This window comes from Myxocyprinus asiaticus, chromosome 8 (assembly GCF_019703515.2).
Source record: "Myxocyprinus asiaticus isolate MX2 ecotype Aquarium Trade chromosome 8, UBuf_Myxa_2, whole genome shotgun sequence".
Lineage (NCBI taxonomy): Eukaryota > Metazoa > Chordata > Actinopteri > Cypriniformes > Catostomidae > Myxocyprinus > Myxocyprinus asiaticus.
The window spans coordinates 5599357-5619932 of record NC_059351.1 but is presented as its reverse complement, the minus strand read 5'-3'; the positions used below and the strand labels follow the sequence as shown (position 1 = coordinate 5619932).

At 36.5% G+C, this 20576-nt stretch overlaps 2 protein-coding genes across 5 annotated transcripts in view; one reads left to right on the top strand and one right to left on the bottom strand.

Moving 5' to 3' along the window:
* Positions 1 to 245: 245 nt before the first annotated feature.
* LOC127445414 (cytosol aminopeptidase-like) lies at positions 246 to 14213 on the bottom strand. The gene is made up of 13 exons (XM_051705471.1): positions 14007 to 14213; positions 13808 to 13923; positions 13641 to 13695; positions 12535 to 12640; positions 11447 to 11609; positions 11197 to 11361; positions 10110 to 10268; positions 9881 to 10005; positions 9707 to 9795; positions 6232 to 6334; positions 3438 to 3517; positions 3229 to 3341; positions 246 to 1010 (listed from the first exon to the last, which is right to left on the bottom strand). The coding sequence occupies exons 1-13, from the start codon at positions 14106 to 14108 to the stop codon at positions 824 to 826; spliced, it is 1563 nt and encodes a 520-aa protein (XP_051561431.1). The 5' UTR covers positions 14109 to 14213; the 3' UTR covers positions 246 to 823.
* A 1793-nt stretch (positions 14214 to 16006) lies between these two features.
* The window catches only part of LOC127444702 (circadian locomoter output cycles protein kaput-like), a 32662-nt gene continuing 28092 nt past the window's right edge, over positions 16007 to 20576 (top strand). The window contains exons 1-3 of one of the 4 annotated variants that reach the window (XM_051704248.1): positions 16007 to 16422; positions 17461 to 17501; positions 17909 to 17968. In XM_051704248.1, coding sequence (XP_051560208.1) covers positions 17485 to 17501; positions 17909 to 17968 — 77 coding nt within the window. In that variant the 5' untranslated portion in view covers positions 16007 to 16422; positions 17461 to 17484. Of the gene's footprint in view, positions 16423 to 17395; positions 17502 to 17908; positions 17969 to 18272; positions 18334 to 20576 lie in introns of those variants that run through there. The other 3 variants (XM_051704247.1, XM_051704246.1, XM_051704249.1) reach the window with 3 other exon arrangements.

Sequence of the window (20576 nt, the reverse complement as noted above, 5' to 3'; positions counted from 1 at the left end):
AAGTTGAGGTAAAAGGAGGAATGAATGTGGATGTTATAATTTTTTTGTTTTCTACAAAGCTTTTACAAGATTGCACCAGCTCGTGTTTCCATTCAATCTTTAAAAGAAAATCTTACTTTAAAAGAAAATGCAATTACCAATATATTTTTTCATTTGTATAGATAATTCAACCCTTATATTTTATGTAATAAATACATCTATACAATCCAACATTCAGTAATGACAACACACCCATTTTTCACTGATATTTTTCACACTATCCATGGCCAAAAACTTTATTGCTATTATAAAGTGAGTGTCTTTATACATGATATAAAGTATACAGTAATATATTGGTATAAGGTTATGTCATTACACAAATATGCAGAACTTTAAAGGTTTCTTGAACAATGCGCAACTTCTTTAATACAACACCATTTTAAAGAGCAGTAAACCAAACAGGTCTTTTATTTTCTTACGTCGATTTTTGATTTCTTCATATTTACGATGTAACTAGTGCTCAGTGACACAACTGCTCCAATTAAACCACGTCAACCGCTAACATTGAAAGTAAGAAAGTTATACAGGTCTGGAACAACATGAGGGTGAGTAAATGATAACAGAATTTTTATTTTTGTATGAAATACAACTTTAAACACTTTAAAAATGACTTTTCCCATCCTTTCACTGTGCTGATCACTGATTGTAAGCGTCAGCGAATTTCAAACAGCAGCAAATATATTTTATAAATGGAGGCTGTTATTCTGATCCTCATGGATACATGTCTGTTCTTTTTCAGTTGTGGTCCTGAGGCAACCAGCTCAAAGGTCACAAAGAGGTCACATTAGGATTCAGAGGCCAGGTGAGCAGCAAACTCCACCAAAGTACGCGTAGGTCTTCCAGACATTCCTTTCCGCAGGTACGGCACTTCATCCTTGTTGGTCATGACCCCGGCGATGTCGAGATGAGCCCAATGATCAGTTGTCACAAACTCTCTTAGGAACGCTGCAGCAGTGCAAGCACCCCCTGAGCTGTGAGGTCACAGACCAGTTCAGCGTCATGGCAACCATAAACAAGCACAATCACAACAGTGATTACATATAACAGAGACATCAATGGAAAGATGTTAATAAGGGATAAAGAAAAAAATGTATATATTTTTGTTCCTGTGTTGACATATTTCCTATTGAAACAGGAATTTGGGGTGAGCTTTTCCATTTTTAAATATCAAATAGCTTTTAATTTACATCTCAGCATGGCAAAACCATAATTTGCTACTCTCACATTCTAGTTGGGGGAGAAGAAGGAAGAATTTTGCTGAGCAAGTTAGTTAAACTCAACATGCTTATGGCTAGCTACCTGACTAATGAGTATAGGGCAGTGGTAGCTCAGCAGTTAAGGCTCTGGGTTATTGATCAGAAGGTCGGGGGTTCAAGCCCCAGCACCGCCAAGATGCCACTATTGGGCCCTTGAGCAAGGCCCTTGACCCTATCTGCTCCAGGGGTGCCGTATCATGGTTGACCCTGCACTCTGACCCCAGCCTAGCTGGGATATGTGAAAAAGAAGAATTTCACTGTATATGTGCAAATATATAATGTGTGATAAATAAAGAAAATTATAAAAAAAAATTAATTATAATAACACAATCGGTGTAATGGCAAATTTTTTGATTTTAACGTAACTCTATCGGCCCCTTGAGTAAAGAGAACTATGTGTTTGCAATGCGTTGGCCAAGCGCTCATGTTATATGTTTCTGACCTTAGGAGTACACTAGCATATAGAGGACCTCAAAGCTAACAAAAATAGACTAAAAGCTACATTTTTTTATTTCACTGGGGTCTTTAAGTGAACGTGTGAATGATTTTAAAACCTTTAAAAAAATCATAAAGGCAGTATAAAGTAATCCATAAGACTCCAGTGTTTAAAAGAATAATTCACCCAAAAATTACAATTGTCTCATCATTACTCACCCTCATGCCATCCCAGATGTGTATGACTTTCTTTCTTCAGCAGAACACAAATGAAGATTTTTAGAAGAATATCTCAGCTCTGTAGTTCCATACAATGCAAGTGAATTGTGACCAGAACTTTTAAGCTCCAAAATGCACATAAAGGCAGCTTAAAAGTAAACCATACAACTCTAATGGTTAAATCCATGTCTTCTGAAGTGATATGATAGGTGTGGGTGAGAAACAGATCAATATTCAAGTCCTTTTTTATAATGAATTCTCCCTGCTCAGTCAATCTCCACTTTAACGCTCATTGTACAAAGGTGCCTCAGTTTGTCCTTGGCAGGCAGCAGAAGCCCTGTCCCCGGCCCCACCCCAATCCTAACCATATGGAGCCTGTTAGGCTGAGTAGCCTGCCAGGAACAACGTTTGGCACCTTCTTGTATTTTGGGTGATTCACATTCTTCATGCATATCGCCCCCTACTGGGAAGGGAGGAGAATTTATAGCAAAAAAGGACTTCAATATTGATCTGTTTCTCACCCACACCTTTAATACCACTTCTGAATATATGGATTAAAACACTGGAGTCGTACAAATTACTTTTATGAGGCATTTTATGTGCTTTTTGGAGCGTCAAAATGTTGGCACCCATTCACTTGCATTGTATGGACCTACAGAGCTGAAATACTCTTCTAACAATCTTCATTTATGTTCAGCAGATGAAAGAAAGTCATACACATCTGGGATGGCATGAGAGTCAGTAAATGATGAGAGAAATTTCATTTTTGGATTACTATCCCTTTAAATACATGTCTTCAGAAGTAATATGATCAGTGTAGGTGAGAAACAGATCAATATTTAAGTCCTTTTTTCACTTCCACATTCAGCCACCTACTGGTTGGGGCTGGTCAAAGGTGGAGATTGATTAAAAAAATGGACTTAAATATTGATCTGTTTCTTACACCTATCATATTGCTTCTAAAGGCATGGATTTAACCACTGGAGTTGTATGGATTACATTTAAGCTGCCTTTATGTCCTTTTTGGGCCTTCTGAGTTCTGGTTACCATTCACTTGCATTGTATGGACCAGCAGAGCTGAAATATTCTTCTAAAAATCTTCATTTGCGTTCTGCATAAAAAAGAAAGCCACACAAGTCTGGGATGGCATGAGGGTGAGTAAATTATGAGATGAGATTTTCTTTTTGGGTGAACTATCCCTTTAAGTTGCACTCAAAAGAGTGAATTGTTTGGGTGCAATTTGAGAAAAAGGTGTGCAACTGTAAATATGCATATGTACCGGCTGTATTTTCCGACGTTGTTCAGGTCTGCCAGTGCACTGTCTGTTATTTGTTTGGTGTAGTGCTGAAACAGTGGCATCCTCCACACCCTGTCACCAGTTACAATGCTTGCCTGGGAACATACACATTAGCTCTCTCAAAACCTTCCAAATTCAGAGAACAGGTTTCAAGTAATTTTGAGATAAGTGTAACAATATTTAGTCATTACCTTATGCAGCCGTTCCCACAGCCAATCAGAATTAGTGAAGACTCCTGTAGCAGCAGAACCTAAGGCCACATCCATAGCACCTGCCAGAGAGAGAAAACAGAGAGAAACCATTACTATAAGTGTATGAGTACTTGATAGCACAGCAACAATTAGAGGTAGACCGATATCTCGGTTTTACCTATTAATCGGGCCGAATGTTGCTTTTTGGAACTATCGATAATCTGCAAAACTCTATGCTGAGTTTTTTTATTATTATTATTCCTCCGTGCTCCTCTCTGGTTGGCAATGGAGGATTCTACAGTAGGAACAGCTTGGTTTTGACAGTATAACAGCGCCCTCTAGTGGTGAAATGAAAACAATCACTGACACTTCATGGGGATTTGCTGTATAAATCTTTCATTGATTGACAATATTCATCCAGATTTTTATCCTCACTGCAATGCACATTTTGTTATTTTGATTAGATAATCAAGTGTACTAAATTGAAACGAGGGCATGCAAAGAAAAATTTGACTATATGGAAACTTGCCCCATTAGCACATACCAGTGTTATTATAGTTTTTGATTTTTTTAATTTAGTTTTAATTTATATTTTATATTCAATTTGTCATTACAATTTTGTTTACTTTTCGTTAGTCTTCACTGTTTGTCTGTTAGTTTTAGTTTTCTCAGTGAATTGTAGTTTCAGTTTAGTTCATTTTTATTTTAATTGTAGCTAAAAAGCAGCGTTTACTGGTGTGTAATTTAAAAATTCTAACATCATTACATTTCTCAGGGCAGTCTTGTGTCACCTCTATGTAGTGGTATTGTCATGTTTAATGTGGATTGTAAATGTTGCCAATTTTATAATACAGGATGAATATGGGTAAAGTGACAAAGGACATTTAAACTTGACCCACACTGTAATTCCTTATATTATTATAATTTATTACTTATCTAATCTTTGGGGTGTAAACAATTAAAGCAACAGTTCACCCAAAAATGAAAGTTCTCTCATCATTTACTCACCCTCATGATATCCCAGATATGAATGACTTTCTTACTTCTGCTGAGATTTTTAGAAGAAAATTTTCAGCTCTACAGGTCCATTTAATGCATGTCAATAGGGGCTAAAACTTTGAAGCTCCAAAAAGCACATAAAGGTGGCATAAAATAATGCTTACAACTCCGGTGGTTAAATCCATGTCTATGATAGGTGTGGGTGAGAAACAGATCAATATTTAAGTCCTTTTTTACTGTAAACCTTGACATCAGCAGTCTCCTCGGCAATCATGATTTCAAGCACAATTACATTTCCCAGCGCCATCTAGCACTCAGAGAACTGTACTAGTAAGTGTAATTGAGCTTGAAATCATGATCGTTCCTGTAGACTGCAACTGTAAGATGTACAGTGACAAAGAAGTTACATTTTGGTCTGTTCTCACCCAAAACAGATTAGATCACTTCAAAAGACATGGATTAAACCACTTATGGATGACTTTTATGCTGCCTTTATGTGCTTTCTGGAGCTTCTAAGTTTTGGACCCTGTTGACTTGTACTGTATGGACCTACAGAGCTGAAATATTCTTCTAAAAATCTTCATTTTTGTTCAGCTGATGAAAGAAAGTCATACACATCTGGGATGGCATGAGGGTGAGTAAATGATAAGAGACTTTTCATTTTTGAGTGAACTATCCCTTTACCTTTTTGAGGTTTAAAATGTATGATTTCATGACCACTAGTGGTAAAAGCAATAGTAAAGAAAATGACAGAAATCTTGAGAAATACTCAAACCAGCCCATCTGGCACCAACAATCATGCCACAGTCCAAATCACTGAGATCACATTTTTTCCCCATTCTGATGGTTGATGTGAACATTAACTGAAGCTCCTGACCCATATCTGCATGATTTTATGCACTACACTGCTGCCACATGATTGGCTGATTAGATAATCACATGGATGATTGTTGGTGCCAGATGGGCTGGTTTGAGTATTTCTGTAACTGCTGATCTCCTGGGATTTTCACACACAACAGTCTCTAGAATTTACTCCGAATGGTGCCAAAAACAAAAAACCTCCAGTGAGGGGCAGTTCTGCAGACGGAAACGTCTTGTTGATGAGAGAGGTCAACAGAGAATGACCAGATTGGTTTGAACTGACGAAGTCTACGGTAACTCAGATAACCGCTCTGTACAATTGTGGTGAGAAGAATAGCATCTCAGAATGCTATTCTGAGATGTAGGTTTGCGTAGTTTTGGCGGCAGGAGGGGGACCTACACAATATTAGGCAGGTGGTTTTAATGTTGTGGATGATCGGTGTACATTGTGTCTCCAACTTCATATCTTGTGAATTATAATAAACATTATTCCTCATTAAACCTCATCTGGTGAGATATATAGGCTATAAAAAAAAAACGTATTTTGGTAAAAACTTAGATCATTGTAACGGAATCAAGTCTCCGTCATTTCCCCTGTGTGCTTTGGGCTTGTTTATAGTTAAAAGTCCCACATTATGCACCATTTCTTTTCCTTTTTGGTTATTATTGAGAGTTTGGTTTAACAATAAACTGCATCTTGCGCTTTATTCATTTTGGACTCTTGTAGCCTCTATGTCTCTGCCCGTCATCGTAATAAGAATTTTTTTTTAACGTTCTATAAATCTATTTTTAGATACTATTGGCCGATTAATTGGTTAATTGCCTTTTCCACCAGCATAGTTTTTGTTAGGAGCAAAATCCAGTATCGGTCGACCTTTAGTCACAATGTAATTGATAAATGCAGGTAGTGTGTTATGTATCCATGCGTGTGTACCTGTAAGTGTAGCAGCATTGATTATTGCTCTGGGGCTGAAACTATGAGCATAACACAGAGCATCAGCCAGAATCAGTCTGCCCTCTGCATCAGTGTTGTCGACCTACCAGAGAAAAACAATCATAAAACCAATGTGGCAGAACAAAACCTATTTCTATTATGCAGATTTCAGCCACCTAAGCACTATAGCACTATAGTTCAAATAAAAAACTCAAAATGCATTAGATAATGTAATACTATTAAATGAAAATAATTAACAATGCTTTAAACATATAAAAGTTATTTAACATAATCAGCTGAATCATTTAATAGTATTGTGTTTTAAAAAACCAATAGACCTATTTATTTTCTTGTGTAAAGAGGTCAGTGTTTATCACTTTTTATGATGACAATCCCGCCATACAAAGGCTGTACATACACTGTACACCAACAAAACAGATTTGGGTGTGGATTTTGTAGTTACTGCAATTGTCTCAAACCCTGGTTATAGTTGAGTGAGACCTGTCCGTCACAGGGCAACTTACAGTCTAAGAACCCCAGTTCTGGTCAAAATGTGAAGTTACAGTGTTTTGCCTTTGCACAGCAGAATAATCAATAAGATTAAAAAATGCAGATGTATCAAGAATCATTAGGGCCCGAGCACCGATGGTGCGAGGACCCTATTGTTCTTCTAGGTGTTTATTATTTTTTCCCCAAATGAATCGCATTTTTGAGGGCCTAAACATACTCGAAAACTCAAGAAACTTTGACATCTGATATGGGTTTCAGAATTAGGTGTGGCAAAATGGCTCCATAGCGCCACCTACAAACTTTCAACGATGTGCGCTTTACGCTACGTTTCACGTACACATACGAAAATCGGTACACATGTGTAACATGCCAATACCTACAAAAAAGTCTCTTGGACCCATGCCCTAAACTCAACAGGAAGTCAGCCATTTTTCTCTTCAATTTTTGCTCAGTTTTTGCCATTTCCAGGCCTCGTACTCTAACGAACTCCTCCTAGAGTTTTCATCAGATCTACTTCATGTTTGGTTATTCTAATCTAAAGGCCTTGGCGATGCTAAATTGCAAAGCTTTTGAGTTTTCACTGCACGGCGTGGCCGTGACGGTCTGACAAAATTCGATGTTTCGCCATGAAACAGGAAGTTGTTATAACTCATACATACAATGTCCAATCTGCCCCAAACTTGACATGTTTGATAATAGTCCCGGTCTGAATACATCTACGTGCCAATATTCAGTTATAGTCATAGTGCCACCTACTGGCAACAGCCAATTCCAGGTCTTGTACTTTAACAAACTCCTCCCAGAGATTTAATCAGATCAACATTATATTTAGTCAGTCTTAATATAAAGGCCTTGGTGATGTTAAATTGCGAAGCTTTTGAGTTTTCATTGAAGGGCGTGTTCGTGGCGGCCTGACAAAATTTGATATGAAACGAGTCACATTTTTGAGGCCTAAACATGCTCGAAAACTCATGAAACTTTGCACATATCTCAAAAGTGGGGAAAATTTACATCTGATACTGGTTTTATAATTAATTGTGGCAAAATGGCTCGATAGCGCCACCTACAAAATTTCAACGAAGCAGCCCTCACGTCACGTTTCACCTACACGTAAGAAAATCGGTAGGCATATGTAACGTCAACACGTACAAAAAAAGTCTCTTAAAGCCATATCCTAAACCCAACAGGAAGTCTCTTAAAGCCATTATGATTTTTCTCTTCAATTTTTGCTCAGTTTTTGCCATTTCCAGGCCTCGTACTTTAACGAACTCCTCCTAGAGATTAAATCAGATCAACATCATATTCAGTCAGTCTAATCTAACGGCCTTGGCGATGCTAAATTGCGAAGCTTTTGAGTTTTCTTTGAATGGCGTGTCCGTGGCGGCCTGACAAATTCGATGTTTCACCATGAAACAGGAAGTTGTTATAACTCAAACATAAAATGTCCAATCTGCTCCAAACTTTACATGTTTTATAAGAGTCCCGGCCTGAACACTTCTGTATGCCAATACTCAGTTATAGTCATAGCGCCATCTACTGGCAACAGGAAATGTTTTACACTGTGATACACTCTTAACAACATTTAAGTGCTAAAAAATGCTAAACAATTGGAGTGACATTCCCCTGGCACAGCAGCCCCAACGTGCACCAGGGTGCGAGGGCCCGTTCATCGCTGCTTGCAGCTTTAATTTTAAATTGGATTGTGATTCCCAGAATCGGAATCCAATAGAATCATGAGGTCCCTAATGATTCCCGACCCTAGACTGAAGCTCATGAAGTGTTGTATAGTACAATCGGAATACAAATTACATTACAATAGTTATGTTTCACACTGCGATTGACTGCTTTTCATCCCTTCAGTCAACCGAGCAAATGCGAAAAAGTTGCGTGGGACATTTTAGTCAGCTTGAATGAAATGAAAAGCATCAAATTTTACTTTAAAAGTTAAATGTTTACAAAGCCTGGCCAATTGAAATATGCAGCATCTGATTGTGTGACAGGAACATTAATTGTGTTCAGCAGTGCAGATGTTAATTTACAGTATTTAAATACATTTAAGAGGACCACACTTCAAAGACTGAACATTGTGTTTTTGTATATTTATTTTCACAAGGTGAAACAGGCTAACAAAATCTACTGTTGTTTTTTTGCAGACAGCCTGTCAAATTAACTGAAAATGTTATGTTTGGTTTATAAGAATTACATTTACATTTACATTTATGCATTTGGCAGACGCTTTTATCCAAAGCGACTTACAGTGTCCTGATTACAGGGACAATCCCCCTGGAGCAACCTGGAGTTAAGTGCCTTGCTCAAGGACACAATGGTGGTGGCTGTGGGGACTGAACCAACAACCATCCGCTTATCAGTTCAGTGCTTTAGTCCACTACGCCACCACCACTCCAATTGGTGTTTAATTTAAACTCCTTTGTCATGACTCGCACTATTTTCCTGAATTTTGTTCTAATTGATGAGCTCAGTTTTTTCATGCCTTTTTGTGCATGTTATATTATGGCACATTAATGTTACCATATCTAAAACAAACTGGACTACAACTGTGCTCCTAAATTTGTGACTGTGCTCTAAAAAATGTTTAATTGGGAGCAAAAGTGCTCCTAAAACAAATGTAAGCGTAGAGCCCTGATGATACTTATTTAGTATTGGTAATTTATGTTTGGAACGTAGAGTATGTTTGGAAATCGAACTGTGGTGCTGCTACCTGATATGAACTTGAAATCTCCATACTTTTCTAGGATATGGTCCTTATTTTGCTAATTAATCACCGCTGCATATTGCATGATGTCTCATAGCTTCAGTTCAATACTGAAAATCGATGGACATGCACATGGACTCCCATTGAAATTATGCCCAATCATTTAGCTCTAATTAAAGAAATTTCTCTGTTTTTCCCCCACATTTTTGCGTTTGCATTCTGTGCTCATTTGGGTCTTCAGGTGCACAATACCTGAATGGTTTTGCCATTTTTGGCGCAGACAACATCGCCTGGTTTGTTTGCCTTTCCGCTAGGCATGTTTTCACAGAGCGGGGCCAAACCTGAAAAAATAACATGCGTTAGCAAAAACACGACACAATTAGGCTTACTAGAGTGTTGGAAAAGTGTCTTTTGCAGTAGACAGACCGATGATATTGATTGGGAGTTTCAGAGCGGCTGCCGTGACGACAGCGGAACACACTGTGGCAGCTCCGCCCATATCTGCTCTCATTGCATCCATGCCTGATGACGGCTTCAGAGAGATACCACCACTAGAAGGTGACGGACACACACACATTATTCAATTCAAGTTCACATTGCGATTGGGTGTTTATACAGAAGCTGTTGTTTTCAGGCTCTGCCCAGATCCTGTTACCTGTCGAAGGTGATTCCTTTCCCCACCAGCACAAGAGGAGGTTGTGTAGAGTCGGAACTGCCTCTGTAATGGAGCTCCAAAAAGATGGGGGGCTCCTCTGAGCCTTTAGATACACTGAGAAAAGCCCCCATTTGCTCACTCTCAATCCAAGACTGAGGCCTTAAAGAGAGAGGGAGAAAGAGACCGAGAGAGGTGATGTGTTGAGTGCCACTCAACTCTGTTTACACATGTTATAAAAGGCATAGTTCACCCAAAATTGAAATGAAATTCTCTCATTATTTACTCACCCTCAGGCCATCCCAGATGTGTATGACTTACTTTCTTCTGCAGAACACAAAGATTTGTAGAAGAATATTTCAGCTCTGTAGGGCCATACAATGCAAGTGAACTTTGAAGCTCTGAAAAGCATATAAGTAATCAAAACAACTCCAGTGGTTAAATCAATATCTTCTGAAGCAATATGATAGGTGTGGATAAGAAACAGATCAATATTTAAGTCATTTTTTACTGTAAATCTACACTTACACCTCCACATCTTTTGTTTATTGGCGATTTGCATTCTTCGTGCATATCGCCACCTATTGGTCGGGGTTGGTCAAAGGTGGAGATTTATAGTACTTAAATATTACTTACATATTGATCTGTTTCTTACCCACACCTATCACATCACTTCTGAAGATATGGATTTAACCACTGGAGTCATATGGATTACTTTTATGCTGCCTTTTTGTGCTTTTTGGAGCTTCAAAGTTCTGGTCACCATTCACTTGCAATGAATGGACCTACAGAACTGAAATATTATTTTTAAACATTTCATTTGTGTTCTGCAATAGAAAGAAAGTCATATACATCTGGGTGGCATGGGGGTAAGTAAATGATGAAAGAATCTTCATTTAGATAGAAGACTACCTCAGAATGTGGTTTGAATGATCCAATCACAAATAATTTTGCACATCGTTTCCACTTATATTTTGCACTGTCCACTTGTTATTGGATCACCCGAGAAGGATGTTAATACTGGTTGTAAAAAAGGACACTGTCTTGCTGACACACAGGATAAAAAGACTTGATGATCTTTAAGTTCTACCTCTTGTGGACAGTCACTCTGTCTACAAAAGGTGACAGCTTCTGCTCTATAGTGTCTGCGAACACTGTGGGAGTGATGTGATTGGCTGGAGCTTCCATCAGTTGTCGAGCCAGGTTCTGCCCCTCCCCGTACAGAATACCTTTCTGCCATGCTGCTGTGTCCACACTGGAAAGTAACAAGATACACTATGCCAAATGCTCCTCGATGAAAGAATTACAAGAATTAATATTTAAAAATCTATACTATGTACCTCCCATGAGGTTGGGTCGTTGTGACACGGACCTTCTTCTTAGTCTTGAGCTCATCATACTCAAAAAGACCCAGCACAGCACCCTCTGCTGCTGACTGCTCATCACCACACGGGTCCACCTCAACATGAGTGATCTCAAGATCCTGAAGCTGCCTGCAACCCGCTGACAAAATTGGAAAATTTACATTACTGCATCAAAGAATCATCTTCACTCCTACAATACACATATTGTGAAGATAACACATTTTATCATTTAAACATATTTAGGGTTCCCACACTTCTTGACCAAAGAATTTGCAGGACTTTTTTACATTACCATTCCTGTCGTTTTTGATTACTGAGATTTTTTTTTGTTCTGACCAATCTGTTCAACCAATTCACTGAAATGAACCGACTCAAAAGTACAATTTGCTCACTAAACGAATATCACTATGGCTTGCAAGCAAGTTTTTCTCTACACAGTGTCAGCTGCATTACACAGAGTTATATCTAGCCAATGAAATATTTTGAAATATTGCAAGCTTAGAAAAAAGGTATATGGGTCACTGACAAATAAGGTTGATGGATGTGTATATATAAAACATTTCCAATCAAAACTTTCTTACAGTGACACCTAGTGGTGTGGATGCAGCATCATTCAAAATCAATAGTTTTCAGTTACAGATGCCATTATAGAAATTCACTATTTACAATCAGCATGCTTAATTTAATCCAAGAGTGAAAGTGTCTGAAAACAAGACGGTTACTGATATTAAGCGAGTAGTATTCAGCTGGTCATGTGATTCTAAAATGGCAGCCCCCACGAGGGCGCCCCGTCCCATGTAGAATAAAACAGCTTTTATAAGGTTACTGATATGACTAGAGTCCTCATTCATGTGAGCGGTCATGATTTCATAAATTTGTTTCATAATTACAATTCACTTTTTTAGGAGTAAAACTTTTTTTAATGGGGAAAAAACTACTGAATGCACCTTTAATAAGCTTTTAATGCCCTGAAAATGTTGTAATATACTGTATTGTAATTACAACCCTGTATAAGACATTAACAGTGAAGAAAAACAAAAAACATACACAACAACAGCACTTACTTGAAACAGCTCCACGGATGTTTTCCTTACAGTTATCCCAGTTCTCTTTCCCACACACACCTGCGTCGCTCTTACCAAGACCCACCACAACTACACTAGGAAAATCCTTTAAAAGAAAAAGATTGTTTTGTTTTTAAAGGTATATTTCACCCAAAAATGAAAATTCTCTCATAATTTACTCACCCGCATGCCAATCCAGATGTGTGACTTTCTTTCTTCTGCTGAACACAAATTAAGTTTTTTAGAAGAATATTTCAGCTCTGTTGTTCCATACAATATAAGTGAATAGTGTCCAAAACTTTGAAGCTTCGAAAAGCACATAAATGCAGCACAAAAGTAATCCATATGACTCCAGTGTTTAAATCCATATCTTCAGAAGCTATATAATAGGTGTGTGTTTTTTAAATAGTATACAGTATATATAAATATATGTATTAAATATATATCAATATTCAATCCTTTTTTTACTATAAATCTCCACTTTCAACAAGCCCTCCAATGCGTGTTCACAAGAGGTGATCTTCTTTTGGTTTTTGGTGATTCGCATTCTTTATGTAAATCGCCACCTACTAGGCTGTTGTGCAAATATGATTTATTTTTATTTTTATTTTCCTTTCATTTGTTCCTTTCTTTTTTCTTTCTCCTCCCTGCCCAGAGGTGGCGATATGCACAAAGAATGTAAATCGCAAAAAACCAGAAGAACATTTCAGTCCTCTAATGAGTGTGCATAGGAGGGCTGGTCGAATGTGGAGATTTATAGTTTTAAAAGGTCTAAAATATTGATCTGTTTCTCAGCCAGACCTATCAAAATGCTCCAGAAGACATTGATTTAACCACTGGAGTCGTATGGATTACATTTATGCTGCCTTTATGTGCTTTGTGGAGCTTCAAAGTTCTGGCCGCCATTCACTTGCATTGTGAAGACCTACAGAGCTTCTACAAATCTTATTTTGTGTTCAGCAGAAGAAAGAAAGTAATACACATCTGGGATGGCATGAGGGTGAGTAAATGATGAGAGAATTTTCATTTTTCTGTTAGCTATTCCTTTAACAGTTGACAGATATATGAGTCCTGTCATCAGGATCATCTGACACCTCAGCTCACACCTGATGTAAACCATAGAAGATCCTGCTCTTGCCTTTCTTCAGAGGAGGTCCAGATCTACAGAGCAGACAGGAGAAAAGAAGTGGACATGTGAAGGAATGGTTAGCTCAAAAGACCGGATGTACGTGTCATTCAATAGGATGATGAAAATGTCAAATCAATAACTTACAAAGAGAGCATTTGTGACAGTTTTCCTGAGAGTGAGCTGTCAAACTCCGCTGCAGCCTCTGTGAAATGCTTTCCATCATTGTTTGACTGTTTCTCATAGACGCCCAGAACCAAGCCCTGAATAAACCCACAAATAACCTGTCAGTCACCTGTAAACACATTGAGACATTTGCATTGAGCTGTCAAGTTATGAAACTTACTTTCCTTGCAGTGGAAGTGCTGCTGAAGTCCGAAAACTGTCGACAATTATGTTTTCTTACTGAAGAAAGCAACACTCTTCTAAACGGTATCAACATCGTCATTCAGTAATACAACCAGATTCAACCGTGGTACAACAGATCATTCTTAGAAATCGTCACATGTGGCATCAGAAGGTGACAATCTGGTGCCTCGTCGCAGGTATGACATCAACAAAAGTCGACATTCCGTTCCAAAATAAAAGTCGGGTTGACTTTAACAAGAATCCTGTATACAACATATTTGGCAAACTGAAGCATAGGAAGAGAGAGGGAAAAAAATATATATATATATATATATATATATATATATATATATATATATATATATATATATATATATATATTGATATTGATATTGATATATATATATATATATATATATATATATATATATATATATATATATATATATATATATATATATATATATATATATATATAGATAGATATAGATATATATAGATATATATATATATATATAGATAGATATATTGATATTGATATATATATATATATATTGATATATATATATTGATATATATATATATATATATATATATATATATATATATATATATATATATATATATTAATGTATATATTAATGTGTGTGTATATATATATATATATAATTTTAATTTAATTTTTAATTTTAATTTAATTTTTTTTAATTAATTTAATTTTTTTATATATATATATATATATATATATATATATATATATATATATATATATATATATATATTGATACAATTCTTGAATTCAAGATAGTTATATATTATATAATATTATATAACATTATATAGTCATTATGTATGTTTAATTCAGTTTTTTTTTTTTTGTACAATGGAATGTACAATCTGTTTGTTGTAATAAATTTAATTTAATAAATTATAAATTTAATTTAATTTAGGCTTCTGTCTATGAGACTAGAATATTGTTGAAATAGCATACGTAGTTCTAACGTGTACTGTTTCATAATTACTACCAGTTTATCACCTCTTTTGACGTCAAGTTTTTATTTACTATTATTTTTGTATCCTTATTAAAATGTGCAAAAATGGCATGATGTTTAAACTCAATATAAAACATTTCCTTTTACTGTACTTCATTTAACTTTCCAAATATAAGAATGAAATTATGGTGACAATGTAGCTACAAAGTGGCTTGAACATTGGGGGGGTGCAGCGTGAAGCATTTACATGTTTCCATTGATCATGGTATAAATAATGGGGAGGGTACTTGCTTGTTTTAATTATTGGGGGGGTGTTTTTTCATTGTTATTATTATTGTTGTTATTTTTGTTCTTTATTGTATTTCACACTTTCTGAACTATTGAACAATGTAATTGATTTTTTATGCTCTGTATTTGACCATGTTATTGACCTAAGTACAATAATAAAAAAAAAAGTAAAAAATTAAATTTAAAAAAAGTCTTTCAATATTATGAGATACTAGAAATGTTATATTTAATTGGTTAAAAACACATTTAACCAACTGTGGCAGAAACTGGCTTCCATACAAAATGGTAGGCAGCGCCTAAACAAAAGAAGAACTTTTTTTATTATTAATCTGATTACCTTTCTAACTAAATTATATATTCATAAATGCAAATTCACTAATAAAAAAAAAACAACTTTATGGTTTTTACTAAGTGAAGTAAAGCTGTACACTGATTATATTAGAGACTCTTTGAATAAAAACGCTATGAGTATTTATTTTAATTATATATGTATTTTTATACCTTTATTTTGCTTTATATATTTTTACCTTATTTTATATATTTTTTATTTTATTATATATTATTTTTATATATTCTATTTTTTTTCTTTTCCTTTTATTTATTATTATTAAAATACACACACATAAAAACCAGTAGGCAGCGCACTATTTTGCAAAGAACCTGTACTGAGTGCTTCTTGTTTGCGCACTATTTTGCAAGTGAAGTGTCCTGTGTGCGCTTATGGCGTCGGCTACTGCGCATGACTTTGGCCGCTCGCGTACAGTAGGCCTGGCGTAATGTAATGTTTTCATCAAACGCGCAGCCAAAATCGCTCTCTAACGGCCGCCGATCGAAGGTAAATGAAGACGAAGTATTTAAAATGCGTCGGTATAAAGCGTTAAGATCGAGCATTGAAGGAGGATATTAAAATAGTGTGTGCGGGGATTGCGGATCAGGAGCAGCTTCCGTTACGCCTTGCGTGTCACTAGGCCCACTGACCCACATTCGGGAGTGCGCTCGAGGAAGTACGCGCATGAAATTCAGCATTGCATTTCTCGTTATTGCACCGTGATATTATTCCTCGCAGCGCTGCTTTGTGACCCAGTGGCTGACAGGAGGGCTAAGATCTGTCCGGGGACCTGTGTGTGTTTTACGGTAGGTATCAGAAATGCTCATTTCAGGAAAGGCGGTAGTTTGGTGACAAATAAGCTATATTGGAGAGCCCATAGATAGTGCAAGGTTTTACAGCTATTAAGAAGCCTATTGAAGGTATGTATGATTCCGTATGCATGATGTGGAATTTCATTTTTCTTTATAAGATAAAAGGTTGGTTTCGTTTGAATGTTTTCGCACAATGCCAGCCCAGTGCCCTTGTTATGAGGGTTTGACTGGTGTTAATGAAGGATCATCACGATCACAGTAGACCTTTCTCACTCTTCGTGTTTTGGAAAGAGGAAGTAAACGATTGCAGGGTAAACTTCGACAGCGGTGAATGGGAGATCACCGCAAATATTATTTCCACTTACCCATTTGCTCCCAGACCAAAAGAAAAAAAAAAAAAGCACTATTACGTTTGAATGACTTTCCAGAAGTGGAAAAAAACAGAGAGTGATGGATTGAGACAGTCAGATGGGAGAAGATGCCAAATTTACTGTCACTCTCTTAGCAGCTGTAATGGAAACTCCCACGCAGCTGTGGTAATTCATTTTTTAAAACTAATTCCAGGGTAATATAACACAAAGCATAATTTTATAATTTTACGCTCAATATTTAAAAAATGTATGATATAAAAAAATTGCGAGATTAACGCTGCTAAATAAGGCGGAAACGCGTCATCACAGTCTGTGAAAAAGGTCTATATGTATGCAATTATTGTGTTGAAGTGCAGTGAAGAGCATAATGTTTGACAGACATTTGCATGCACTTTTAAATGCACATCACTCAGGGGCGTAGATTCCGGGGGGATGGGGGTGAGGTAACCCCCCCCCCCATAATCAAAACAAGCAAGTACAACCCCCATTCTCAGGGAGAACAGTAAATGAAACTACACTGAGCAACAAAATTGCACTCGCTGTTGATGATTTGCTGTTCGATTATCTTTTCGTGGGTCCGTGTCTTGATTTCACAGGCTCTCAGGTTGGCAAGTCCTATTCACCAATGTCTTCCCAATGTGGAACGTTTATTTTACCCCAGATTGATCCATGAGCCAGCATTACCATGAGCTCCAGAGACAGGTATGGCAGACAGAAAGTCCTAATATATTTCTGCAGACATACTAGTTCTTTGTATTACATATTAGCACTTCGGAAAAATGAGGTTTGAATAGACAACTTGCTTGTGATAGTGAAGTATCACTTTTTTTATCCACACATGGGTCTTTGCTCACCTTCTCTCTGCATTTATGTTTACTCTTTCAAGAAAGATTTCAATCAGAGTTGTTTTAATTGAATTCTGCTGTTTTTCTGAAATCATATTCTATTTTTAGCAGCATATAGCTTCTTTCTTAGTGCAGCAATATGCTAAAAAGACAATTAAACTAATCTGCTTTTACAGGGAAAAGATCATTTAAATTTCCCATTACTCTTTACCTCATCACACTGAGCAATACAATAAATGTGTGTTTTGTGTCCTTGTGTTTTAGGGATGATGACAGTATTTTTGATGTGCTGATGGAGGAAGATGAGAAGGATAAGGCGAAAAGGTGACTTAAATTGCACCCATTTGTCTGACATCAGCAACTTTAGATAAAAAATAAACATATTGTGGTATTTACACTAGAAGTCGACCGATATATTGGTTTTGCCAATTAATTGGCACCGATAACAGATTTCTGGAACTATCGATTATCGGCAAAAATCCACACCGATAGTTTTTCCCTGTTGTGTCCCGTGCTGGAGCGGCTGGGAAGGGTCCGCTGTCGTTATACAGTATGAGAGCGGCCTCTAGAGGCGAAATAAAAGCTATCACTTCACTGATGCCTTGTGGTGTTTGTTTTGACACATGAGACTACACTCTGCATGGAGCGGAACACTTCAGATGCAGATTTAAAACATCAACAATGAAAAGGTATGTATACAGTACACTACAGTACACGTTGTCATATCATTATAAAGTAATTAATTTGTTGACTAGATGCTGTATTAGTAGAGAACAGCAGTATGTTTGCCGACAAGGCTGAGAGGACACTAACATTAAAGCTAACCTCAAGCGGTTAGAACAATGTGACGAAAATACACGCAAGTCCTACCTAAATGATTAAATATCATGGTTGTTACCATCTATTTCCATCTATTTGCATTAGTTTATATCCAGCTGGTCACGTTTATGCATTCGTTAGCCTGCTATGTTGCATATTTAAAGCTAGTGACGTGAGAAAGCAAATGAATATCTTCATGCAGCCGAGAGAAACGTATAAACAAATCAGAAACGCATCTGATTTCAATGTAATTTTTTTATCTTCAATGTAATACGATGACTTCAGATCGATTACATTCTTGCACTAAAAAAGGCTAGACACAGCGCAACAAATAGAGTTGAACAGAAAGCAGGTCTCAATATGCTTTTAAAGTTCTTTTAATTAGACACATCATTTAAAAAACAGACATAAACAAAAACAAAGGTAAACAAAGGCGTTCATCTAGCATGCGTTTACATAGAAAACAAATGGATGGTTGCAAAAGCGTTCGATGTGAACAGCCCCTTACAGTTGGTGGAGGTCTTTGGCCATTGCGTCTTGCTCTCTTATAAGTGTTTCTCAGATTAAGCAATTAGTTGTTTAAATGCTTTGTCAGGAAAGATGTTCAACTTGGAAATGTGTTCCTCGCGTTCAGTCCCAGTCTGTTGTGTTCTGTCTGTTTGAACAGCCCCTGGCCTGGGCTCATAGTCTGAGCCGCTTCACCACCGAGTTCAGCCGAATACCACTGCTATCTGGGAATATTGCTACTCTACACACAACTGTACTGAATAAAACACTATGTGGTATTTCGCTGTTATTATTAAGCTTGATTCTGGAGTAGTAGGAATCAGTGCAAGTGTAACACAATGTGAACTGTCTATTGAAGCGTTTTCCCCCTCATTTTACTTTTGACTTGACATTTGAGAATATGGACTGACTAAAACTTTTTATTTATTTATTTTATGCACATTAGTTGAAAATGAAATGCTCTTTTTTTAACAGCCAGGAAAGAAATGTTCTATGCAATAATATAAAGGTGATGAATGGTTTATGTATTTATTGTTCCCTCTTGTGGTCTAAGGAAACAACGTCAATTTAGAAATCAGCTGACTTTAAAATTTGAATATTTATTCCAATATATATTAATATTTATATATTTATTTAATTTTAAAAAATACAATATATTTTCATGGTTCAGTCAATTTAATTTAAAGTATTAAAGTTTAAAGTATTTAATTTTGAGTGTTATTTTTTATTCAGTATAAATTTTAAAATCTATCGGTTGATTAATAGGTTATCGGTAGGTACTGCCCAACTTAGTTATCGGTATCGGTAAAACCCACAATCGGTCGACCTCTAATTTTCACATATACATATTTTATTGTGATATATATATATATATATATATATATATATACAGTATGCTGTATATAATGTGTGTGTGTGTGTGTGTGTGTGTGTGTGTGTGTGTGTATATATATATATATATATTACACACACACACACACACACCGATCAGCCACAACATTAAGACCACCTGCCTAATATTGTGTAGGTCCCCCTCGTGCCGCCAAAACAGCGCCAACCCGCATCTCAGAATAGCATTCTGAGATTATATTCATTACCGTAGACTTTGTCAGTTCGAACCAGTCTGGCCATTCTCTGTTGACCTCTCTCATCAACAAGGCATTTCTGTCCACAGAACTGCTGCTCACTGGATGTTTTTTGTTTTTGGCACCATTCGGAGTAAATTCTAGAGATTGTTGTGTGTGAACCGGACCCTTCTCGTATCCACATTAACAGCAAGGTTCCTTCAATAGTGATGTACAGCTTCCGAATGTTGAATATATGTTGAGTTGAGTTTGAAATGCACTTTATGTTGATGCATGTAGTGTAAGTTAAAATGTTGATTTAGTAATTAGAGAAGTTTTTTTTTTTTTTTAGTTCAGGTCCCTAAAGAAAATTAACCATGGTTTTACTATAGTAATATTGTAGTAACCATGACTGAAGTAACCATGACCACTGTCAACAGGGTTTTCTTAGCAGAAATCTTGGTTTTGATACAATTAACAATGGTTTTATAACAGTAATACTATATAGTAACCATGATTTTACTATATATTTTAACCATGAC